Source organism: Mytilus edulis, chromosome 7 (genome assembly GCF_963676685.1).
Source record: "Mytilus edulis chromosome 7, xbMytEdul2.2, whole genome shotgun sequence".
In the NCBI taxonomy this organism is placed as follows: Eukaryota; Metazoa; Mollusca; class Bivalvia; order Mytilida; family Mytilidae; genus Mytilus; species Mytilus edulis.
In genome coordinates this window covers 70,534,255-70,562,252 of record NC_092350.1, presented here as the reverse complement: position 1 = coordinate 70,562,252, position 27,998 = coordinate 70,534,255, and the positions used below count along the sequence as shown (strand labels likewise).

General features: G+C 32.6%; 1 protein-coding gene and 1 long non-coding RNA gene across 2 annotated transcripts in view; both read right to left on the bottom strand.

The window, feature by feature from the left end:
- LOC139482095 (uncharacterized) overlaps positions 1 to 27,415 on the bottom strand; it is a 33,215-nt gene extending 5,800 nt beyond the window's left edge. Inside the window, exon 1 of the mRNA XM_071265759.1 lies at positions 27,056 to 27,415. Coding sequence (XP_071121860.1) covers positions 27,056 to 27,371 — 316 coding nt within the window. The 5' untranslated portion in view covers positions 27,372 to 27,415. The remainder of the gene's footprint in view (positions 1 to 27,055) is intronic.
- Positions 1,097 to 13,476, bottom strand: LOC139482094 (uncharacterized). The gene is made up of 4 exons (XR_011654769.1): positions 13,182 to 13,476; positions 11,557 to 11,617; positions 4,377 to 4,441; positions 1,097 to 1,763 (listed from the first exon to the last, which is right to left on the bottom strand). It is a non-coding gene; the product is annotated as an uncharacterized lncRNA (long non-coding RNA).
- Positions 27,416 to 27,998: the final 583 nt, after the last annotated feature.

The window sequence follows — 27,998 nt, the reverse complement described above, 5'->3', positions numbered from 1 at the left end:
CAGACATATAAGAATTTTGTTTAGAAAGCCATTGATACAAGATACTACTAACTTATCAGAATTCTGTTAAGACGGCTATTGCTTTGAGATGCGACTGTCTTATCAGAATTCTATTAAGAAGGCTATTGCTGTTATCAGATGTAAGTCTTATCAGAATTCTGTTACGGGTTTCATTGGTACTATATTCGATTCTTATCAGAATTCTGTTAAGAAGGCTATTGTAATGAGATGCGAATGTCTTATCAGAATTCTATTAAGAAGGCTATTGTTATCAGATGTAAGTCTTATCAGAATTCCGTTAAGGATTTCATTGGTTCTATATATTCGAGTCTTATCAGAATTCTGTTAAGAAGGCTATTGTAATGAGATGCGACTGTCTTATCAGAATTCTGTTAAGGGTTTCATTGGTTCTATATATTCGATTCTTATCAGAATTCTGTTAAGAAGGCTATTGTTATCAGATGTAAGTCTTATCAGAATTACGTTAAGGGATTCATTGGTTCTATATATTCGATTCTTATCAGAATTCTGTTTAGAAGGCTATTGTTATCAGATGTGAGTCTTATCAGAATTCTGTTAAGAAGGCTATTGTTATGAGATGCGACTGTCTTATCAGAATTCTGTTAAGGGTTTCATTGGTTCTATATATTCGATTCGTATCAGAATTCTGTTAAGAAGGCTATTGTAATGAGATGCGACTGTCTTATCAGAATTCTGTTAAGGGTTTCATTGGTTCTATATATTCGATTCTTATCAGAATTCTGTTAAGAAGGCTATTGTTATCAGATGCATGTCTTATCAGAATTCTGTTAAGGGTTTCATTGGTACTATATTCGATGATTCTTGTCAGAATTATGTTAAGAAGGTTATTGTTATGAGATGCAACTGTCTTATCAGAATTCTGTTAAGAAGGCTATTGTTGTCAGATGTAAGTCTTATCAGAATTTTGTTAAGGTTTCATTGCTACTATATTAGATTTTTATCAGAATTTAGAAGGACATGAATAATATTGACATGTATGTCTATCAGAATTCTGACCAAAAACACAATATAGTGTTATTAGAATTATGGTAAGGGCATTATTGTTAACAAGGTAAAACGAAACATAGACATGTATATATCGTTGAAAGAAAATACATCTACTTTAAAAGCAATATTATAATAATAAATGAATTCAGTTAATCGTACTTGGTGGCCTTGCAGTGAGGTGAGAGTTGTTGCTTTGTGATAAAGTCTTCGTAGAATAACAAATTGACAAATGATTGGTAAACACTAAATCCTTTCCTTTTCATTACAATAACATACAATTTTGATAAACATTAATAAACTCCCTTAAGCACATCAAATAAATTTTAAATTTCAGGCTACTGTCTGCTTAAAATACACACATACAACAGCAACATGTTTGTCAAGTGTCCAATTAAAATTAGGAATGATTACTGAAATATACAAATGGAATTGAATTTGACCTAAAACGTCTGTAAAAATTATAGGTGGAAACTTTGGTACACTTCTTTAAAAATAGTAAGTAAGATATTCTGCATATTATAAGTGTTAGAGTTCCACACATACATGTAGAAGCACTGTATACATGATATATAACAGTTTTTTCAATGTTGTAGAGCATTTAGTTTCCTTTCCGACGTCAACTTGTATTTCCCAACCAACAAGAGAACAAATGAGTGGTGTTGTCATAATTGTTTATCGCAACATGTACACACAATATTGGTGTTTCAGTTTTTCTCTAAACCAGGAAATGTTGCCTGAAAAAGAAAGAAAATAAAACTTCAAAACCCTATTTTAAAGTTTCTTTGATACATTAAGTATGAATAAAAGGAGGAGTGAAGTATAATCAACCTAACCACATCCTGCATGTCAAAACACCTGTTCAACAAAAGAATGTATAGTTAATATCGTTCGAATTGATTTCTGAGCAAATGAGTTCAGAATATATAAACTTCCAAATATTTGCACTTAACACCAAAATCTACACACAATAAAAATCAATAGAAATTACAGGAAACACTGACGAGGTTATCGGTTTTAAGCAGGAATATAAACTCGGGTCGGTAGAAAACAAAATTTCACGTCACCCACCATTTAAATCAAGATACAGGACTCTTTAGTTCATAACAAGAAACATAAGCGATCTTATTATAAAGTCAACCTTCTTGAGATTATGTAATGCGTCACATACACCGGTACTTTGACAGCCACTGATTTGAAGATACATAAGGTCATCATAAACACGAGATCTTGACAGTCAAATATTTTAAGATACATAAAAGCAACCCAAGCACCGATGTATAGACTGATACTCGTCTTGAGGTAATGTAATACACCACATCAACAAAATCCTGAAAGACACTGATATTGAGATACAGTAATGCACCATAAGCACCAAGTGATCTTGACAATCACTCATCTCGAGATACAGTAATGAATCACAAGCACTGAGATATTACAGTCAATCATCATGAAAACAATAAAGCAACATAATCATCGATATCTCACAGTCACTCATTTTGAGATACAGTAATGCACCACAAGCAAGTACAAATATTATCTATCACTCATCTTGAGATACAATAATGACTCACAAGTACCTAAATTTCTCAGTCATTGATCAAGAGAAATGATAAAGCAACACAAGCACTAAGATCTTGACAGTCACTCATCTAAATCTACAGTTAAGCAACACTAGCACTGAGATCATGTCAGTCACTCAGCTACAGATACAATAATGAATCAATGCACCGATATCTCACAGTCACTCATCAAGAGATACAGTAAAGTAAAACAACACCGAAATATTGACAGTCATTCATCTTCGGATACAGAAAAGAATTACAAGCACCGAGATCTCGCAGTCACTGAACTTGAGAAACAGTAAAGCAACACAAAAACAGAGATCTTTTAATAGTCACTCAGCAGGATTTGCATTACAACAAAACAAGCAATGAGATCTCACAGTCACTTATTATGGTAAACAATAAAAAATGATGAAGCAGCACAAACACTGCAATCTCTACAGTCACTCATCTTGAGAAACAGTAAAATAACAGAAGCACCAAGATATTTACAGTCACTTGTCTGGAGAAACAGTAAAACAACAGAAGCACCAAGATCTTGACAGTCACGCATCTTAAGAAACAGTAAAACAACAGGAGCACCAAGATCTTGACAATCACTCGTCTGGAGAAACAATAAAACAACAGGAGCACCAAGATCTTGACAATCACTCGTCTGGAGAAACAGTCAAACAACAGAAGCATCAAGATTTTGGCAGTCACTCGTCTGGAGAAACAGTAAAACAACAGAAGCAACAAGATCTTGACAGTCACTCGTCTGGAGAAACAGTCAAACAACAGAAGCACCAAGATCTTGACAGCCACTCGTTTGGAGAAACAGTTAAACAACAGAAGCAGCACAATCTTAACAGTCATATGTCTAGAGAAACAGTAAAACAACAGAAGCATCGATAACTTAACAGTCACTTGTCTGGAGAAACAGTAAAACAACAGAAGCATCGAGAACTTAACAGTCACTTGTCTGGAGAAAGAGTAAAATAACAGAAGCACCGAGAACTTAACAGTCACTTGTCTGGAGAAAGAGTAAAATAAAAGAAGCACCGAGAACTTAACAGTCACTTATATTGAGACGTGTTCTTACACCACAAGCACCGATACCTTGACAGTCACTCAACATAAAGATGTTCATACACCACAATCATCGAGAACTTGACGGTAACTTACTTGAGATATATTCATACACCACAAGCATCCCGATCTTGACAGACACATATCCTGAGATATTGGCAAACACCCTCCACAAGCAATGAGATCAAGACGGTCATTCACCTTAAGATACAGTAATGAACCACAAGCACCTTTGTCTGTATAGAAATATATTCTTTGATTAAAACACCTTACTAGTGTCTCTGCAAAGATACTAGACGAGTAAAGCAGAATGTTTGTGCACACGCAACACTAGTTTACAAAATGTACTGCCGGTAGCAAAGCCGTCTATCTAGACTAATAGTATGTGTTATGTTCTGCTTTTTGTCTGTGTACATGTATTTCTCGTAGGGGTCGGGTCTTCGTTGTTGTGGTCTGATGTACGATGATCAGTTTTGTAAACATATATAGTATCTGACTGTTATGTTTTTAGAAAACAGAAGATATGAACAAAAGAGTTACTATTTAAAGAAAATAATATTTAAGAGCTGCCAGGTAAATAAAAAACAAACAAGAAAAAAAGGCCTCAAAATATAGATATACAAATATTCAACAAATATAGTTGCACCATGATTGTAGTTACTAATGTTGTAATGTTTTCTGTTTGTTTTCCTTTTGAAAATGAGTAATAAGGATTACCTATATTTTGAGTTCGTATAGATTGGTCATCTGGTCAGTCTTCTCATCCACATCATCTTGGTAACCTGAAATACAATATATCAATTTAAAAAAAACTACATGCAATGTATGGAACATATTTTTACATCGCGATGACCATGAGAGCATTCCGATGTATTGCTATTGCCTAGATTTCCATTACATTACTTTCGTTATGGGTTTGTAACCGATCTATAAACATGATAAATACGCTCACATAAACGAGTGCAAAAAAACATTCCTTGTAATGTAAAGTAAAAAATGTAAAGTAAAAAAGCATTGATAATATCTATGCTAAAAGCATGCGGAAGAATATCTTAAGAACATTTTGCCACAATCCCGGCAATGACCGGTTACTCTGCATGGAAGATTGTTTTTGCGGGAAGATATGAATGCCAACTCGTATCCAATCTTATAGAAAAATCGATTTTTACAGAAGAGTGTCCACCATACACTTGCACTGCACTATTTTTAGAATAGTAGAATATAATAATATACAAATGGATGAAAATTATATATACATGTAACTGTTATATTAATATAAGATATAACAACAAACCAGTGTATACTTATTTGTATCACTACAATATAATAGTTATTACGGTGATGTTGAATTTCCTGTCATTTATTCATCATCCACGCACGAACTTGTCTCAGAAAAAAAATATATCTGTACATTAACCTCAGTATCAGGTATAGAGATGTGATTTTTTTCTGTGACAGGTGCTTTTGACCATCCACGAGAACTTGCAGTCATCCGATGTTAAGTACTTCAGTACTTTGATTATACGAGTCACAGAGACAAATAACTTATATAGGATGCAAATAAACTACAATAAACATCTCTTTATTTTCATATTAATTCATGTTTCAGGATACACATTTTGCGTGAAAAAAACATAATAAATGCAAGCGCCATGCAAGTATTCGTTGTGCATTTTTAAGAGCCATATAAAGATTATGATGTTTCAACAAAATCAAGCTCTAATCGCTAATGTGACACCGTGCATCAATTTTTGGTAGCATACTTTACTGTCAAACCAATATTCTGATATCCTAGTTAAAAAAAATGATTCTCAAAATTATTTATTCTTAAATTGATATCTTTTATACAAAAAGATGTTTATCAGAAGAAAAAATAATTTAAGTTTTTACTGCAAATTTCCCAACTTTTATTAACAATTAATTTTAGTTTTGTTTCCTGGAATCAATCGGTATATATACATTGTTGTTAATAATCATGAAATTAATGTTTAAAATTCTACTTTTCAATGCAAAAGGACAATGCTGACTGCCAAACAAAACATTTTTTTTCAGTAAAATACGTAAAAGTAAAGGTAAATACTTTATATATACATGTATAAACCAGCATTTTGGGGAAGCTAATCCTTCAATCACCTGTTGATACCATTTGCCCAGCTTTTAATCTCTGACCACTTGGTCGTATCTTATAAAGTCGCAATCAAAATTAATTTATACAACTATGCAGGTCAGAGGCGGATTTAGAGGGGGCAAGGTGCCCGGAACCCCCCTTTGTATTTTTTGTTGTTGATATAGGGAATCACTGAGGCCTAACTGGAGCGGGTCTCCTTTCCTTTGCGTCAGTCAGTTCCCCCCTCCCCCCCAAAAGAAAAATCCCTTTCATGAAAATTTCTGGACGAACCGCCACTGCAGGTAAATAAAGAAAATATTAGAGAAAAAAACTGTAGAGGAAAAAATCTAAAGTGAAAACATATATTTATTGATAAATATTAAGTGTGAGAATAGCTTTAAAAGTCTCTGACAAATGTTCTTTCGAAGGCAAGCTGACAGCGAAATTCACAACCCTAATTATTCTAGACAAATCACCTTGATTTAACTTATTTAATACGAAATTTCCGTTTTATTTTTGGAGAGGACAATAGGTAGCATGAAAATATCTTGTTTCCTTCTACATGTACATTAATTTTGTTTGAAGTGTCTGTGTCCTTGATTATTTCACAGTACAACATGTTTCTTTTTAAGGTAGCACAAGACAAAGATTTTTTCACCCCCACAATACAAAGATTTTTTCACCCCCAATCAGACAACTTTAAACTGATGTAATTTCTTTAACCCAGTTTTCAATTTTATAAATAAAGTACCAAAAGAATGGGAAAAAATAATCTTTCAGATGGTGACAATTACAATTATATGACATTATTTTACATAATTAGTTATTATGTAATTAGTTGCTATATTGGGAGGTTCACACTGGAATGAAATAAGCTTCTTTGTTAGTCAGACCAAACCAAAATATAGATTCTTGTACAACACAGTTTGACCGCCAAAAGAAAGTCTCAGACTTTTTCTATTGTATTTCATTCTCTCATTAACCTTCAACCAAGTTTGCAACCCCCAATTCATAAGAGATCTCTAAATTTAATTAGGTATACAATTTGTTCCATTGATGTTTTTGGAAAACTGAGACAATCTTTTGAAGATAACTGGCCAAGGAACAACATGTGTGCAAATCAGGATTATAGGGGACTCATCTAGGAGCTAATTTCATTTAAAACTTCATTTTCATGATAACAATGAATGTGTCACAATTGATTAAATAAGGATTTTCCTACTTGTACCCCATTAACTTCAATATAATTCACACATGTACCATGGGGATACTTCAGGATTGGCCTTTTAATAATCATATATCAATTAGGTTTGGACCAGTAAGAAAGCATTCCATTTCAGCAATTCTAAATATATTAGGGAAATGCACACCCTATGCATCAAAAATCAAAACTGGCGGGAGATGTTATATCATTATTGACCTTGCTGTAAGTCAGTTGCTACTGATGGCCAAAACTCCGCCCACCAGGATAAACCTACTATTAATGATCTCAAAAGTGTCAGTGGTTATAAAGCTATCAAATGATTATATTGATTAACCACAATGTACTGCCCACGTGTTCTTATCTTGCATCAGTCAGACACGTGTATTTGTTAATAAAACTAATTATCATCAAAACTCATTATAAGTGCAAGATATGTAAATATTTTTTTTCTTCTGTGGATATTTAGAAATACCAAGAAGTAACAAAAACAGCTGAAAATGAAATTTAGATCAAATGTAGTTGCCATGGTTGCCTTTGTACTGTGATACATGTGCCTTAAATGTTAATACGAATGATAATTATTATTTCATATTGAGAATGATGTTAAATATTAATTGCATGCAGTTGGTCACTTAAACTCGACCCCTGTTGTGTTCACGTATTGTGTAGTTCTATTGATAAGACTACCATGATAAGATAAATGTATGAGGATGCGTTTGGGGTGTTCCCAGAGGAATATTTATAAATATTTTGCATTTATCTTTAGTTTTTCAGTAAGTTAACAAAAGTAACATGAGTGAACAAAAAATAAAAATAGAACCTTCATGGGTACCCCCAAAGGTTTGGCTTTGCTTTATGTAGTAAAAGTAAGCATTTTCAGTAACAGCGTGTTCCAGTTATTGGATGTGTTTTAAAAGGAATTTATTTGTCTCGAAAAAGATGAAAGGTGCACATTATGAAGTTTGGCATCCAGCAATTAAATCAATATTTCAAAAATCTGAGACACGTGGTTTTATTGCTTGTGTTTGGTCAATATTAAAGAGTTGAAAACAAATGTGTACTTCCATTTGACGCTATTTCAATCAAGTTGGGGAGCAACTTTTTGGCAAATATATAAATATTAAATGAGCTGTATATTTTCTTAACAGATCATACCAAAAAATAGATTTGCTGTAGATTGAGTAAATGTATAATATGGCAGCTTGTAGAAACAGTGAATAACCGGTAAATGAAAAAAAGATAATTTCGAAATTTGCTTCAGATATTGACTCTTAATTATACAATAGTATCTGTCCAAGCTTCATAACATTCTAAGAAGGTTTGAAAAATCATTGATGTGAGAAAAAAAAATTAACCAAATTATTTCCCTAAATGTTTACTTCCAATGATTTTAGTCCATGATTATTGAAAGGGGAAAATGTCTTAAAAATTTTGCTCTGGATACTGTCTTTTAAATATAAGCAAACTTCTGTCAAAGTTCGGTCATAAATTTCTATGATGGTTTGACAAAGTTATATGTGCATAAACCTTTTAACCCTAAAATAAGTCGTTTCAATTTGAAAAAAAAATACCAAATGAAACCAAGATAAAAAAAAAACACAATTTTTTTTACTGCAACCCTGTTGTGACTATCGAAGTCTTCCATCAAAAACTCGGTCAAAGAAAACTATGAACACTTTGAAAAAGAAAATTTGAACAAGAAAACTTGGTCAAAGTCAGCTGTTGTCACTATCAAAATACATATGGCTCTAATAAACTTTTCACTGTGTATTATCATTTCGTGAATTAATAATCGTAAATTAGTAATGCAAAAGGGAGGTAGAAACAGGCTCCTAAGATCTAGAAGAAGGAATAGTAGTACCGAACAGAATCCTTTAAAAACTTCATAGTGAAGATCTCCGAGGTCGAATTAAAAGGAATTATTTTGAAATTGACAAAGCGACATTCAATCTGCATGAACATGATGAATTTCGACAGATCGAACCATTGATAAAAATAAATTCAACAAATTCATATTCATAATATTATATCGATTTATTTCACCACATTAATTTCTTTTTACTCTAACTGGAACTCATTCTGCATTTCCGATAAATTTGCGATGTACTTTTGTTTTGTGAACAAAATATTGATCATTTCTGAACAACACTAGGATGGGCTTATTCCCGTCAAAATACAACAAAGTTTCAAGAAAATTCGAATGAGATTCTATTCCATTAAAGTCCGTGAAAGTTTTTGTCCAAAGAATTTTTACAGTTGTCATTAGAACAAATCATTCAAAAACTTTGACCAAGTATTCTTAGAGAAAGAAAAATTGATAGTGACTACGTGCCTTTAGTAATGATTATGGGATGAACGTATTTAAACATATTTCGTTTAAACATCCACTAATGAAACTTTGAAAAATAACAATTCCAGTTAGCTTAAATAATACTTCCATGATACATATCATTGTCAGAACCTTACATCACCAAAAATATTTCAGTAAAATAGGTAAAAATTAAAACATGTCAGAGTAAAAAAAAATGAATTTTGCTCTATCTTTTTATCACATACAAACATTAGTGCAATGTCGAAAAGTTTCATGTCGATTTCGAAGACGCTTTTTTTTAAACGATAGACTCAATCTATGTTTACGTCATCGAAGATATCAAGGACGAAAACGACAACTGATGGATCGTAGTCGTGTCTTGCTTCCGCAACACTTGTTGCAAGCTCGAACGCAAATTCGGCATCGCGAAACAGTTTAACCTATCGAGTTCAATATAGTGATAATGATGTGCAATAAAACGTTCAAGTAACTACTCCGTAGAAAAATTGATTTAGAAGTTTTAGTCCGGAACCTGTTGTTCAGTGTTTCTCGATTTTTATATAGATAAGACCGTCGGTTTTCCTGTTTCATATTTTGGGGTCCTTTATAGCTTCCTGTTTGGTGTGGGCCAATGCTCCGTCTTGAAGGCCGTACTTTGACCTCTAATAGTTTACTTTTTCACAAATTGTGACTTGGATGGAGAGCTGTCTCATTTGCACTCATACCACATCTTCTTATATCTATATAAGTTCCTCACACACGGATTTTCCGGGTTTATAAATGTATTGAAATTGGTTATAAGATTTGAATGTATATTCAATTGAAGATGTCTTACTGTTGTGCAATATACTTGCTGTTTGCAATACTTAGTAATCAGTTTTAAGACTATATAAAAAGAATAAGCAAAATAAATTGTGACCCCCGGTTTTATTTTTTTGGGGGGAAAAGGGGGTGGGAATCAATAATTGCTTAAATTTCCGGAGGGAAAAATTTGACCCCCTACCCCCAAAATAAAAATATTTTTGTACCCTTTGTCTTCGGACGACGACGTGATAGGAATATATACGAACGTATTTTTTTTTGCGGTCGTATGAATGCGATAAAAAAATTCTTCATAGAACATCAGTGCAGCAGTCCATTTTAAGAGCTCAAGTCCATATCATTTTTTTCCAGTATGCCGGAGGATTTCTTGGCTAATTATTATAATTTGAATGCAAACAAAATGATAAGGATTGGTAAATCAGACAAGCAAAAATTCTCAAGAGATTGACCTTATCAATAATCAAATAGTGTACATGTCAAGTATTTGTTTCAATACTATAAAAAATTATAATAACAACTTAATGCTATTATAGTTTATCATTTATGCTATGTGCTGTGATATATATTCAATACATAATTCTTGAGCCCTCATATTCTTGATAACATGCAAATACTAGTTTCGTTTATCATTGACGCTAGTATTACAACTAAATAGTGTGTACATTAAATACGACACTCTATTTTTTCTGACATAACGAAAAAACAAAAGATACATATAATAATCTCGTGATTCATGAAAAATATTAAATTTGCTATATTCACAAGTGCCTTAATAAGTGTAGATTGCTTAGACATAGCAGCAGCAAAATTATATAGCAGCCCCTGTCAACAATCGACAAACGTATCTGGCAAATTGCAGACACAATGCGTTTTGGAGTTTGTCTTCTAGTCTTTGCTCGCTGTCTTTTTGCCATACACCAGATAAGTTTTGTATTTATAATTTCAAAAAAGCATGGGGCATATGAATTATGTAGACATAAATAACACTTCTTATAAAAAAAAAAACCTTATCAAATTGGATTTTACACGAGTACATTGATCTTTGGTGAGATAACCCAATCTGTTAGGTTTTTCAGAAAGATAAGTGATGCACAAGAATCACTAGTTGAAAAAACAGTACTTTAAACTGAAAACATCTGTCGAAATGTTTTAGTGAAAGTTCCTTCCGCTACAACATGACACTAGTCCAAATAATTATGACGTCTGGCAAGGCTATTTTGAATTTTTTTTCTGGGACGCCGTCCTTGTACCTGCATGAAAAAAATAGCCTTGCCAGACCGGGGCAGACGTCATAATTATTTGGACTAACATGACACCATCTCTGGGAAGGCTGGTTACGACCATTCTCAATTATACAAAATAGTTGTACACGTACGTCTAACAAAGTTACGTTTCTGACTATTAACCTTTTCTTCTATTACAAGAAAAATATGTATACAATATTTGTACTCACCTTTATCAATTTTCTTTGAAACGTCTTCGTAATATACATTCTCAATATTGCCTTCCATGACCTGGAATCGAATTTGAATTTTGAACCAATGAGTATGCGGCGCTTATTTTCAAAATTTTCAAACTTACTCTACTTCCGTTCTACTTTAAATGTTTGAAATACGTTTGGAAATATAGTAACAGAATATAAAAATGTTAACACGCCATATGATAATCTTAAAACATTTATATATCATGCATACTGAATATTTGTTTCGTATCAACAAATTACAAATTTAAAATAATGGATACTTGTGAAACCGTGTTAGTTAATTATACACAATTTTTGGAATATACTGTGTTGTGGAATTAAAAAACCCAACAACAACAACAATGCAAATATCTATCAACCAGTGTGGTGACATCTTTACAAGCAAGTCTTACATCTTTTTGTGATACTTTGGGAAGACTTTACATAATTATGACAGAAGTTCAATTATGGAGATGGAACTAGTCAAAACGGTAAGTGTTTCTTTTATTCACAATGTGTCTTTATAAAAATAAATGTTTAATTCTCAAAATATCTTAACTATAATACAATAATTAAACCAGTTAATCATCATTTCGACTTCGCCCTTTCTAAATTATGTAAACATGGGGGGATTTTCGAAGGGGGTTCCAACCCAGGAAAAAGGGGCAAGGGTTCCAAATAAAAGTTCCCATATAAATGCATGGATCGTCCTAAACCAGGGGTTCCGAACCCCTATCCCCCCCTTTTGGACCCTGAACTGGTGTAACAAATCCAATATAAATGACACATCTTTTAACTGATAAAAGGTTCGCATTTCATTTTGAATTTCCTTAATTCTTGACTTTATCATACAGAAAGTAATATCTTAGTTTTCGTTGACATAATACGAAACTGTCAACTATGTTTAGTAATTTTAGTCCAAAAAGACATTTTAAAGAGAAGCGAAAGATTCCAAATGGACATTCAAACTCGTAGGTTGACAAATACACTGACAATGACATGGCTATAAAGAAAAACAGACAAACAACAGAACACAACCAGAAAGACTGAGCAACACGAACCTCCCACCAGTTAATTTTTTAACTTATATATAATTATATATATTTGATTATTTTTGTTTATATGAATAAAACTTTTGGCCATGAAAAAAAAAATATATATATATATATATATATTAATAAAAAAAAGGAAGAACATTAATAAATGTCTGCTCTAAGGCAGAAACGGAAGAATCAAAATAATCAGTTGATCATATAATTTGATACTTCCGTTATATAAGTATGAAGTTATGCACTGCATGTACATGTATGCTATAAAACTAAAATACTTTCAGCATGTTTTTATTCACACCATAATCATCATCGTCTATTTTATTATTATTATCAGAAATTGTATTATCATGATCATGATGATAATACATGTTATATTAGTATTTTTGTTGTTCTTGACAAGACACACGGATATAAAATTATTTTTACTTATTCATTTATTCAATTAATCTCAATTAATACTTATTGAAGTTTTAAAAAATATCTATGAGAATATTTAAGGGTTAACAAAAAAATATTAAAATGCTATCTTCATGAATTTGAATGTTGAAAATAGTATATACGTACCTTCATTAAGTATTCCAAGAGTAAACTAGCTGTGTAAAGGTTTCACAAACAAACCGTGTGCTGTATTTTGGCGGGAGACACACGCTATAAATTACAAACACCGTTTAGACAGCTAGAAAACCATATGGTTGACCTTGACCGTTCATACACATGGATTGAGAGATATAACAATTATAATAAATAGTCTTCGAGATATGAGGCTTCCAACTGTGAAGTAATACAACGACATTTCTTATCGGATGAAATTCTTGTTAAGAAAGATGCAATAATAGCTCTCAAAATTAGGGGAGGCAGGAAAAACTGCACCCCCCTTTTTTTGCCAATTTTTTTTTTTTTTATTTTTTTAAACAAATGAAAGATGACACTGAATTGATTATAGAAACTGTTTTTTTTTTGTATTTTTGCTTGTCGCTTTCAGAAACTCATTGAATAAATACGTTCATACCGGTAGCTCCGAGACCGGTAGAGGACATTCTAGCAAATGTAATTTACGTTACGCACGCTGTTCCTACAACCCATAGAATTTAAAAGAGAATCTTCGAAATTTCCTCCGCTAAAACAAAGAAAAAATATTAGCAAACACAATCTAACCACTATAAAAACAAATTCAGTATATGCGTTCAATTACGTTCTATAGCTCTTAGTCATATGCATAGTAATATCTGGTAAATGTAAGGATTGGAACAACAAAGCTAAGTGAAAAAAAACGGATGTCCAACGTTACATTTTTGAACCACTTTTTTAACTGTTATTATGGTTATGTTGTGTACATCTGTATGTAGCGAGATTCTATTTCTTCATATCTGATCTTCCTGAAATTTGGCGGGAACAATGACATGTGTCGAACCATTCAACTTCTTTGTGTCATTAAAGTCGTTATTTTGTCAATTTTCATTTGGCTCGGCGGCTGCATATTAAGCTGGAATAAGAAAAATGTCCATCGATGTTTTTTGCTAACCCAACGACTGAAAGTGAGATATATCAAAAAAATGTCAATAAAGTGAAATAAAAAAATAACTTTTTATAAAAGTACGTAATGACATAATTTGCCTCATTGTTCGTGATACAGTCGTTTTTTTAAGCGGTTGTCATTTGGTCCAAGTTAAAATATTTCGTCATTTGTTATAGCAATTAATGTGGGTTTTTTACCTGATAAAAAAAACGCTTTTTTCCGACGTTACGATTAAATGTTCTTGATATTTAAACAAATAGTGTGGTGAAATTTGCAAAAAGATATCAAAGGCTGTCGAAAGTAAGAATGGTGCATGATGACAGACTCGGAACATAGATTCGACACAGATTGTTGACAGACTCAGAAGAAAGATTTGACACAGATTATTGACAGACTCGGAACATGGATTCGACACAGATTGTTGACAGACTCGGAACATAGATTCGACACAGATTGTTGACAGACTCGGAACATAGATTAGACACAGATTGTTGACAGACTCGGAACATAGATTCGACACAGATTGTTGACAGACTCGGAACATAGATTCGATACAGATTGTTGACAGACTCGGAACATAGATTTGATACAGATTGTTGACAGACTCGGAGCATAGATTTGAAGCAGATTATTGACAGACTCGGAACATAGATTCGACACAGATTGTTGACAGACTCGGAACATAGATTCGATACAGATTGTTGACAGACTCGGAACATAGATTTGATACAGATTGTTGACAGACTCGGAGCATAGATTTGACGCAGATTATTGACAGACTCGGAACATAGATTCGACACAGATTGTTGACAGACTCAGAAGAAATATTTGACACAGATTATTGACAGACTCGGAACATAGATTCGACACAGATTGTTGACAGACTCGGAACATAGATTCGATACAGATTGTTGACAGACTCGGAACATAGATTTGATACAGATTGTTGACAGACTCGGAGCATAGATTTGACGCAGATTATTGACAGACTCGGAACATAGATTTGACACAGATTGTTGACAGACTCGGAACATAGATTCGACACAGATTGTTGACAGACTCGGAAAATAGATTAGACACAGATTGTTGACAGACTCGGAACATAGATTAGACACAGATTGTTGACAGACTCGGAACATAGATTCGACACAGATTGTTGACAGACTCGGAAGATAGATTTGACACAGATTGCTGACAGACTCGGAACATATATTTGACGCAGATTGTTTACAGTCTCGAAACATAGATTTGACACAGATTGTTGACAGATACGGAACATAGATTTGACACAGATTATTGACAGACTCGGAACATAGATTCGATACAGATTAACTATTGCTATTTTTATAATCAATTATAGCTTTAATCGATTTATTGTTGCTAGAGGCAAACTAATGCCAATGAAATGTTTTATTTTTGCAAAAACAATTTTGAGACACCAATACAGTCCTCTATGTAAAAGGCGAAATTTTCGTTACATTGCGGAAGTACCAAGAAATAGATATACTAGTAGATCTTTTTAATATATTTCTGGGAAACCGTATTCTTTTATCACATTTTTCATTCCTACATTACTTACGACAATACAGCATTTTAAGGTGAATTAAGGGTAAACGTTTTAAATAGATTTCCGCAACTTGAGGTAATTCATGGTACAAATATATCACAAAAATTTATAAATTTAACTAATCGATGTCAAAATTTCAGAAAAAAATACTCTTTGATGTCCCATTTTTGGTGTAACGTCGTGTTGTATGAACATCGTGCACAACGCCTTAGCGCATTAATATCCTTTATTTGCGAAATATATGAGTGAGGTACGTATGGGGTGTGAAAATGAAAATGAGACAGCAACCTAATGACACGAACAGCGAAAAAACACGTTGATACTGACATACAAATGTACGATTAACAGGACAATCAGTCATAATAAAAACCAAAACTACACATTGAAATGTACAAATGACAAAAGACAACAAGTTGCAAGCTTTTGAACAGTTGACAGGATTGAACTAGTTATAAGTTAATTGCAAGCTTTTGAACAGTTGACAGGATTGAACTAGTTTTTTTTTAACAACTAAGCAACACTAATATAATGTCGAACAATGGACAAACAAATGTAGAAATATACAACATTCGGTCACTGCATGTCAGAAACATATCAACTTGTATGCATGAGGCTTGAAAACTGTCGAAGGGCGATGTTTACCGAACTGTTCAACTGTTTCGTGTCGAATACAAATAAGTTGATATCTAACGAACCCAAAATTTTGAAGAAAAATGACGTTGTCACGTTGTTTATATCCGCCGGACAGTTTATTCCAGATATGAAACAATTATGATATACATGAACCAACGAAAACCACTGAATTACAGGCTCCTTCCTGGCTTGGGACAGGCACATACAGAATATGCGGGGTTAAACTAGTTTGAAGGCGCAAACCTTTCACAAACCTGGAACAGTGATGTAAGACATGACAGAGCAACATTAGAAAACAAGAATGTGTCCATAGTACACGGATGCCCCATCCGCCATATCATTTTCTATGTTCAATGGACCGTGAAAATGGGGGAAAATCTCTAATTTGGCATTAAAATTGGAAAGATCATATCATATAAGGAACATGTGTACTAAGTTTCAAGGTGATTGGACTTCAACTTCATCAAAAACTACCTCGACCAAAAACTTTAACATGAAGCGGGACAGACGGACGAACGAACGCACAGACCAGAAAACATATTGCCCATAAATGGAGCATACACATATGAAAAAATAAGTTGAAAAGGGCTAGCTCATAAGATTGATACAAAACAGAAATGCATTTAACAAAAACAGAGTTGCAGGGTACTTATTCATCCCCAGAACAACAAAATACACCTTAGTATACAACCCAGGGACAACTCGCAGTTACTGAAAGCCAAGTCAGAGTCAATAATATCAAATAATAGAAAAATATGTGAAAGTATTTTAGAAACATTACAAACGACTTCTGCTTCTAAATTCTTATGTATTGCATAGTTTTAAAAGTTAACGAACAACTGACGCCAACGACGGCCGATAACATAAGATGGACGTTAGTGATGGGGAAAGTTCACCTGCATTGGCATTCGAAATGAATAATTCAACAGTTCAGTTGTCTGAAAAAATTTAATTATTATAAGAAATTCTTTAGAACATGTATGCCATATTTACATACCTAACTTTCTTTAGTATGGAACAGATTTTTTTTTATACTTGACCTTTAATTGATCGTTCATCAAGATGGAGAGCGTCAATCAAAGCATTTTTCTTTTGATAAATATAAACAATGCATTTCCATCCAACAAACGTCCAGTAGCAGATTCGAGGGAGGGGGTTTGTTGAGGGTGAACCCCTAACTGTTAAAAAAATACAACCCCTATCTTGGACCCTCAATACGCCCCTAATGTGGATATTCAACTACATGTATATCTAAACCAATTAAAGCTTTATTTACTGCTGGTGATTTCATAGGAGTACACGTACATTTTTAATTCGGAGTATTGCCAAAAAATATTCTGCTTAGACTACCATGACTACATAAGAAAGCAATAATTTCGTTTGTTTAAAAAAAAGAATATAAATGTGTCCATATGTTGAAACACAAATTTTACAATAAATAAGAATAAAAGAAAAACATTACCCGGTCCCCTTAAAGTTAAATGGTTGTTGCCCTCAAACAATCGCCTTGTAAAAAAGATCCACTCACTCTCTCTCTCTCTCCGCACCTTAAAGAACGTTTATTTTCCTTTCGAATAGGAATGAAATATTCGCCACTGTACGTTAAGAAAACTATACCAATTAAATCAATTTCCTTGGCAAAAAGGTTAAAAAAATGCCAAACGATTTGACTAATCGTTACGGTATTTCGTATAACAAAATATAAAAAAAATCACACAAATTGTTTTATTGTGATAGCACTGTCATGACTGTGACTTAGAAGACATATTTGGCACAATTTTTATCTCTTTCCACAAAATAGCATAATGAGAGATATACATTTTGTAGGTGTGCTAAACTATTCGTATGCAGTTTCATATTTCAGTATAATATGTAAAATCCCTGGAACCTTCATACCTATTTGCACAAATATATATATATGCATTAGCATGACTAGGATACGCAGTTTCATATGTTCATTGTTTCTGCCCAAATTTTCGTAGTTCAACGACTGCTTCAACCCTGCATATAATTTTGTCATATAAAATGATAAATATGAGAAATAGGGAAACTATATTTGGTAAGTCGGATCTAGATCAGTGAGCAAGGTTAAGTTTTCGCAGTCATTTTTTTATATATATGTATACAATATATAAATGCTATATGCAATAGATTTAATATATTTGATGTACAACATGATTTTAAGGTGTATACTGTCTGGTAGGGTTATATATGCACCCTTGGCCGTAGGTATATGTACAGACTACAGTAATGTTGTTTTTCTTGGACAAAGAACAGGCCTAGGGAAATAGGTCAAGAGTACCCATATCTGATGGTGATGATATACAGTGATGGTTTACTTTTAGTATATAAAAAAGAAGATGTGGTATGATTGCCAATGAGACAAGTCTCAACAAGAGACCAAATGACACAGAAATTAACAGCTACAACCATGAAAACTGTACCCCTAACATGGGAGTAAAACATAAGACCTATATATATATTTACATATCAGATGGTGATGATTCACAGTTATTATTAGTCTCAATATCTAAATGCCTGTTTTATTCGCCATACGCTAACATTTTAAAAGATACATTCAATTCAGAATAGAAGACCGTTTTATCGGATAAAACATAGACTCTAAACCATTAAACAATCATTGACAATAGACCATTCACATTTTATCAAAATTCTTGTAGTATCATAATAGTAATTTAATGACAAAATGTATACAATATTTTATTATTTTTATTGACAATGAATTTGTCTGAGTAAAGAAACCGATCGGGGACACCACACTCCTAAATCCGCCGCCGAGCTCTAGTGACAGATCAAATAATTGTGAATTCTGTTGTATTCATTTACATTTAAAATTACACCGTAATTTGGGTGTTATTATTCAATTTTAGGATTTTATTGAGGTTTCAAAGTTTACAATTTTGAAAGATAATGTTTGATTTGATTTGGTTTTTTTTGTTTGTTTTTGTTTGGGTTTTTTTTTGGAAAAGGGGGGGGGGGGCAATGTATTTGAAATGGCATTTTCCTTTGTTAGTCAATGAAATTAAAGAATAAAAAAGAGGGAGGTGAATGAGCTCAATTCTAAGAGATATTTTTCTTGCACTGACGAGTCTGTGTTTAGCAAAATAATTTTGTAGAGTTGTCTCCTTCCCCTTTTTAGCTCACCTGGCCTAAAAGGCCTTTTGTGAGTTTATCTTATCACTTGGCGTCCGTCAAACGTCGTCCGTCGTTGTCGTTCATTAACTTTCACAATAATCTTCTCCTCAAAAACTCCTGGGTAAAATTTAATAAAACTTGACCACAATCATCATAAGGGTATCTAGTTTAAGATATGTGTCCGACATCCTGACCCGCCAACAAAGATGGCTGCTATGGCTAAAAATAGAACATAATATTGAATTGTAGATTTTGGCCTATATCTCCGAATCCATTTGCATTTAGAGCAAAGCTGACATTGGGTTAAATTGTTTATGTGGTCAAGTCAATCTGGCCTGAAATTTTTAGAAAAATCAGCCAAAATTTTGTTGGGTTTCTGATTTTGAATTAGTAATCTTAAAGTAATTTGAGTATTTGCTTATTATCTTAAATATTATTATAGATGGAGATAAACTGTATTATGTTCAGCAAAGTAAGACCTATAAATAAGTCAAAATTGTAAATTTTAAGGAGTTATTGCCTTTTAAAGTCAATTTTTAACATTTTTTTAATGTAATTATTTACAAAAATCTTCTCCTATGAAACAATTGAGACATATTTAACCAAACTTTTCACAATCATCATTAGGGTATTTAGTTTTAAAAAGTGTCCGATGAACCCGCCTGAAAACCTACATTGCGAACATGGCTAAAAATAGAACATAGGGGTTAATGCAGATTTTTGCTTATATCTCTGAAACTAAAGCCAGAGAATAATAGTTGCATTATTTTATGCATCGATTGTAAACAAATATATCAGGTGAGCGACACATCCTCTAGTGAGTTTTTACATCGTACGTCTCGAAATTCCTGTAAAGGGGGTCTCATTTGGGGGTTCTGATCCCGGATCCCGCTTATTCTTTTGTCAGATTCTCGTATCCCGCTCTAGTAAAACGTTTATGTAAAACTCCATTCTGTGTAGGACTTGCATGCATACACAAATCCAGTTTGCAATATTGGCAAAATAGATATTGGGTTTTACAATGGTATATGGAATTGTAAACACTTTACATGTACGTACGACGGATGCCGACGGACACTAAGTTATCGCAAACGTTTAATGTTTGCTAGACCTTTAAGGATCCATATTAGCTAAAAAGAAAATATATAATAAATGTAAAAGATGAATTTATTATGACTCGACCTTGTCCAAAGTTTTAAGAGCATGAAGAGTAACATATGGTGTTGTAGGGATCACAGTGACCACGTTGACCTGATTAATCAGAAGGATGTTAACTCACAAATATTTCTCTGCGGTCAGTAAAAGCAGCTGGAGTTAAAGTGCATATAAACATTTATTATTCCATGTAACCCCGCTCCCCTTCTTGAAATCTTCCTGACTTAATTTATTAAATACATTTAATACCTTCGATTATTTAGCCTGAATTTTATAAAGATCGTGTATTACTGCTTTATAACCAGGCGATCATCTTGTATTTCTATACGTGAAAAAATAAATAATCAAAAAATAATTTTATATGGGTAAAAATAAGAAAATAAAATAAATTCTAGAGTATTAGCCAGGGCTTGCAATTAAATTGAGGCGTGAGTAGGTATATGAAATAAGTATGAATCCTAATATAAGCCGGGGTTGTTCACTAATTTACCCCAAAAAAAATTGTTCTTAAATTTTATATCAAATAAAACTTAGTTCAACACGTTGAAGTAAAACAATTATTTAATTTAAACCAGCACTACAAATTAAATTAAAATTCTTCATTCATTTATGTTTAGTATACACATGAAACGCTCATTCAATATGATATTTATGAAAGTCATATGGAAATTATTTTTCTTTTTCTAATAATTAAACACTTCACTGTCATGACTTTGGATGTAGGCTCCAAAGTTGTCTTACTGACTCAGTTTATCTTGTAATCGGAAAAGGGACACCATAAAACACGTCTTCACATTCATTAGTATAGAAGCATATTTGCATATTTTTTTAGACTCCTGATGGTATCACAGAAGACAGAGAATGGCTCCAGTTCATCGTTTGAGAGGCGACGATTCAAGCGCAGTGGTCTACATATGTACGTATGTTTGTTCGGGAAGTATTCGATGACCTCGGGTACAGAAAGCACCACAATGTCGTCGTCTTTAAAAAAAAAAACATCGCGACAACTCTCATAGGTGTCCGTAAATGCCCTGTTGCAATGATTTATTTCTGATGCTATCAAACAATCCTCTTTGAGTAGAGACGAGGCACACACAAATGCCTCCAGAGTTTGACTTTTAATTATAGCAAGAAAAAGTTAAAAAAAAATAGATGAACAATAGCGATTTATTTTATTTATAATAAAGAAGATGTGGTATGATTGACAATGGGACAACTCTACAAAAGAGACCAAACGGCACAGAAATTAGAATATTCAAAAATATAAAATAAAAAAGAGGTTGATCTTTTGCTCTTTTAAAGCTAATTATATGGTATGGGTTTTCTCATTATTGAATGACTTACATATCTTACATTAAAATGGTTGACATCCTTGTCGTGGTTGTTGAGATATTTGTTGGAGAGTTGTCTCATTGGCATTCATACCGCGTCTTCTTGTTTTTATATTAGTATCGATACTTACTTTCTGCGGAAGAGCAGATATTTTCACCGTATTCAATTATTGACAAAACACTAAAACTGAGAATAGAAATGGGGAATTTTTTAAAGAGACGACAACCCGACCAAATAGCAGACAACAGCTGAAGGCTGCCAATGGGTCTTCAATGCAGCGAAAAACTCCCACAGATCCGAAAACTGTGCACATGCTACAAATATTTCGTCATTCTTTTATCAAGTTTCTGAGAATAAGATTACGGAAATATTTGTTTGAATGACAAGGAGATTGCAATATTTCTCCCAAGAGTTAGGTATAATGAAATCTTGAGTTTGGTTACTTTGTGTTTTTGAATCTCTTGTCTTATTAAAACGGATATATATAATACTGGATATGGATCACTGATAATGTAGTGGCAACAAACAGATTCAAGTCAATTAAACGGCATCTGAAATCTAGCATAAACATGTTAAACTAATGAAATATTCTTCAAAGTTTACAAATGATAAGCAATGTACATTCGTAATTGTAATTGACATGCATGTGATAAAAAAAATAAATTAGTAAAATGATTAAAGATGGGAAATTTTATCAAATATTGTATTTTATTTGAAGGTTTATAACTACCCGGTATAGAAAGGAGCAACTAGAAGTTGGAATCCACAAGATCAGAAGGCGATACACCATTTGAAAGACAATTCTATAGTTAGCGTGTCAAAAAAAAGAAGATTTGAAAAGTTGTTAAACCTGAGCGGGTATATAACGCTGGATTATACAACATGCAAATAAATATGATTAAACAGCGAAAAAATTGCACAGAGGAGTTCACTGCAACAAACTTGTCCTGGGATATGTCCATAGCATTTGTTACTTATGTTACATATTACTCGACTTACTTTATAAATGAATGAGTTGATGTAATGTCTAGAGCGGTTTTCAGATCGACAAGGCAGTTGTTTTTCTTTGATAATTTTCTAAATTATTTATTCCCGTTGAATATGTAATGTGTAATCATTCATTTATACGTCTTTTATTCACTGAAATGATTTTATTTTTGGTACGAGGCTTCTAATTTTTCAAGTATACGAGGCAAGCATTTTTTTACATGACATGCTATGATATGATTATGCTTTTTTAATATTCTTCTTTTTACTTAGTGTTTGATCTAGTTAACCATATACTACTATATTTATATAAGAAAAATACAATAAAAACTGTGATGTTATGAATATTTTGAAGTATATAATAAAGCATTGCCTGTTATTTAAACGAATTACCTTAATGCTATGGTAATGCAATGTTTTAAGAGGAATAAAATATATCAGATTTATTTAGCATGCACGGTAAATGTATTTCAGAGCACACTGAGCTATATATGTGCTAACGCCTTTTAATTTTTGAAAGATGCTATTCGCAATGATGAAATGTGCCTTTCAAACAAAAGGTACTTTTAACAGAATTCTGATAAGTCTGTCGCATCTAATAGCATTTTAGTCATGATATAGCTTTACAGAATTCTCATCAGTATATATAGCATCTAATAACAATGTAATTCTTAACAAAATTCTGATAAGACTTTATAGCATCTAATAGTATACTAATCATGCTAATGTAATTCTTAACAGAATTCTGATAAGACTATAGCATCTAATACCAATATAATTCTTAACAGAATTCTGATAAGACTATAGCATCTTATACCAATGTAATTCTTAACAGAATTCTGATAAGACTATATAGCATCTAATACTAATGTAATTCTTAACAGAATTCTGATAAGACTATATCATCTAATACCCATGTAATTCTTAACAGAATTCTGATAAGACTATAGCATCTAATACTAAAGTAATTCTTAGCCGAATTCTGATAAGACTCTAATACCAATGTAATTCTTAACAGAATTCTGATAAGACCCTTATACCAATGTAATTCTTAACATAATTCTGATAAGACGGTCGCATCAAATACTATATGTAATTCTTAACAGAATTCTGATAAGACTATATCGTCTAATACCAATGTAATTCTTAACAAAATTCTGATAAGACTATAGCACCTAATACTAATGTAATTCTTAACAGAATTCTGATAAGACTATATATATATCATCTAATACCAATGTAATTCTTAACAGAATTCTGATAAGACTATATCATCTAATACTAATGTAATTCTTAACAGAATTCTGATAAGACTATATATATATCATCTAATACCAATGTAATTCTTAACCGAATTCTGATAAGACTATATCATCTAATACTAATGTAATTCTTAACAGAATTCTGATAAGACTATATATATATCATCTAATACCAATGTAATTCTTAACCGAATTCTGATAAGACTATATCATCTAATACCCATGTAATTCTTAACAGAATTCTGATAAGACTATATAGCATCTAATACTAATGTAATTCTTAACAGAATTCTGATAAGACTATAGCATCTTATAACAATTCAATTCTAATCAGAAATCTGACAAGACTATTGCATCCAGTTCCATGCAATGCAAATCTTAACAGAATTCTGATAAGACGGTCGCATCAAATACGAAATTGAATGTAATTTTAACAGAATTCTGATAAGACTACAACATACAAAACCAATGTAGTTCGAACAAGGCGGTCGCATCAAATACCAAATTGAATGTAATTCTTAACAAAATTCTGATCGACTATAGCATCCAATACCAGTATAATTCTGTAAAGAATTCTAATAAGATTCATAAGTCTTTTATGATAAAGCTTCGATAGTTTAATTTAATTCATAAATCAAGGGGTCTTAACAAAATTAAAAAAAAAAATGCAGCTTATCAGAAGTGTTGAACATGCTAAACTGATATTTTGTTTGTGCAATAGATCTGAGGAGTACAGTGAACTGTTTGATAACAGCAATATGCAATGTGTCTTTGAATATCAAAGTTCCTGTAGTGACTAGTTAGAAAATGTCTCTTTTTTAACTTAGGCCACTTTTTTTTTATTAGTTGGTTTACGGGATTCTTCTTAAAAAAGGAAGGGTAGGAGGTCGAAAAAAAAATAAAAATAAAAATTGGAATTAATGCTGTTTTTTTTTACCAAAAATGGAGAGAAACAACAAACAATGACATAACTCTATATAATAGTGTAGTATACTAACAATGTATGCAGATCGTTTCATAATTTGGTATTAATTCTTGCTGTTTTATTTTAAATTAAATGTGTTACAAGGAGTCAAATGCCAATGTAGATTGATGAAAGAAGATATATATATTAAATGTCCATGATGAAAGGGAAGTGTCTTTTCCAATTGCATTTCTCTTTGTTCTGTGTATTTATTTATCAAATTTAGATCAGGGAGTGACAAAATTCCTCATAACACAATACAATTTTATTGAGGAAATACCATATGCGCTCTGCAGGTCATATGCCTTCATATGTGGTACATGAAAACATGTCCTTTTTAGGCTTTTTATGCTATTTTACACTGCTATATACTGGAATATGACAGTTGTTATCCATTCGTTTGATGTGTTTGGACTCTTGATTTTGCCTTTTGATTTTTGATTTTCCTTTTTGAATTTTCCTCGGAGTTCAGTGTTTTTGTGTTTTTACTTTTTTCTATAAGTATTAGCTTATATCTCGAAGTGTCCTGTGATTGTCCCTTTTTATAAATGTTGAAGTGATTTTAATTGTCCTGCATTCTATGACAGTAATACATGTTCTGATTTTGTGTTGGGATATTGTTCACCATACCCCATCTTAATTTGTTCCATTAAATCTTTAATAATGGGTACCGTGGGAAGGTATTTATATAATAAGGCCAATTAATGACACCCATCCCTGGCAGCAAGTTAGAAGATCCTTCCCTTTAGTGACGTCTGGCAAGGCTATTTAAAAACAAATCTGGGATGCCAGGAAGCCTTGTCAGACGTCATAATTATTTGGACTAGTACCTGTAATGGAACTAAAACAGCCCCTTTCAACGGGTCTCAGACTTTCTGATGAACACTTGAACCAAAGTTGACCCGCCGTCAACCTCACTGACTGTCTGAAACAGGGATTCAAACACGGGCACTTGTTTCTATCCATAGGAAGGTCGACTATCCATATAAATAGAACTTCTAGAAACAAGTGCCTGTGGGTTCAAACTAGCGATGGTCTGACCTTTTAAACCAAAATACCCAAACGATCTCAAAAATAATTTTCATTTTTATTATTCATGACTGCGATGTTCAATTTGTTCAACCGCTAGATTTACACCGAAAATCTCCAACAATTAATGGGTAAATCTAAGTACGTAGTCTTTAGTCTTTACAAGTACGTATTGTAAAATCGTATCTGGTCCTCCATTTTCAACTGGTTCCTTTTCACCGCATTAGATCATGATGAAACGTTGACTGAACAGGGAACCGCCTTTCAACTGGTTCCTTTTCACCACATTAGATCATGATGAAACGTTGACTGAACAGGGAACCGCACGGGATTTTCGAATCCACTCCGAGGGTATTCCGACTGGAAGAAGAAAGACCGATCTTTTTTTTATCATGTTTTTATTTTTATTTTTACTTCTTCAAACAGAAAAGGGTCGGCGGAATTAAAAAAAATCTTCAAAATCGTTTTTATTTTTATTTCAATATCGTGAAAAACAGGGTCGGCGGATCCGTAAACCAACTAATAAAAAAAAAGTGGCCTTACCAGAACCAGAATTTGATCATTTGGAAATAATCAAATACAAATGGATGCTGTTTCTTGCTTCTTGCAAGACACTTTCAGTGAAAACTATTTGATATGAAGACAATCATATGAAGACAATCTTGTTTTATTTTTTTTTTTTTTTTTTAAATTTAAAACATGAGGCATTTGCCTCATTTGCCTCAATGTAGTTACGGCCCTGAATAACTAACCTAATTCAATGTTGCATTACAATACAACTTATCAAAAACTGATAGTTTATAAACAGTTATTCGTGACTAATAAGCATTATTATACCTCTGTTTTTAGTAACATCATCTATGTAAACCGTCGCGTGCTTATTTGGATTTGAATACGGATAGAACACAGGCTTATAGTCGATTCGCAAGCTTACTCCAGTGTCAGAATCTTCAGCCGACCATGGATGGCCCACGAATGTTTTGACTTTATATTTGCTATATGTTCCACTACTCTGAAGTTGACAGAATTTTATCTTTCTCCCATCAAAATCATGCCAAAACACACTGGCCACAGTTGAGGATCTGTTTTCAAACACAATATATGAAACGTCTTTGCTCTTTCGTGACTTTATCAAACTTTCGGCATTTTCCATGTCACTGGTTACCAGTGTAAACAGTTTAAAAGTACGACAGGCTATAAGTGTTATAAATATGATTTCAGCACTATAAATGTGTGATTTAAATTTATTTTGTGTAGTTATTTATATTAAATATCAAGGATCGATGATTACTAGGGATTAGTAGCTGGACGAATGTCAACGTATATTTCTTCCGCCTAACGCTCGTTATAAATTAGCAATGCAATGCCATAATAGTAATTATGTAATATCTGTTCTCGTTGGAACATAAACAGTCTATTTTTCAGTCAGTAATACAAACTGTAATCTGCCATGTAATAATTTCTTCCGGTACCGTGGGAAATACATATATTTTTTTTAGAACAATTCATATATGAAGGAACTTCTGTTTTATGCGGGTCTGGAGGTGGGTAATCAGTCATATCAGTCTGTTTTCCTTGATTTTCAGGTCGTTTTTCTCCATTCTTTATATCTATAATCAATTGTTCTTTTTCTCTATATTTTGTATTTTTGCATCCCATTATTGAGGATCGTAATAGGGTTATTTCAAAGAAGAATAAATTTTTAAAAAATCATGCCAAATGACGTTAACGGTAAATTTTGGTGCATAACGATAACATGTATGTTTTCTGATTTATGACG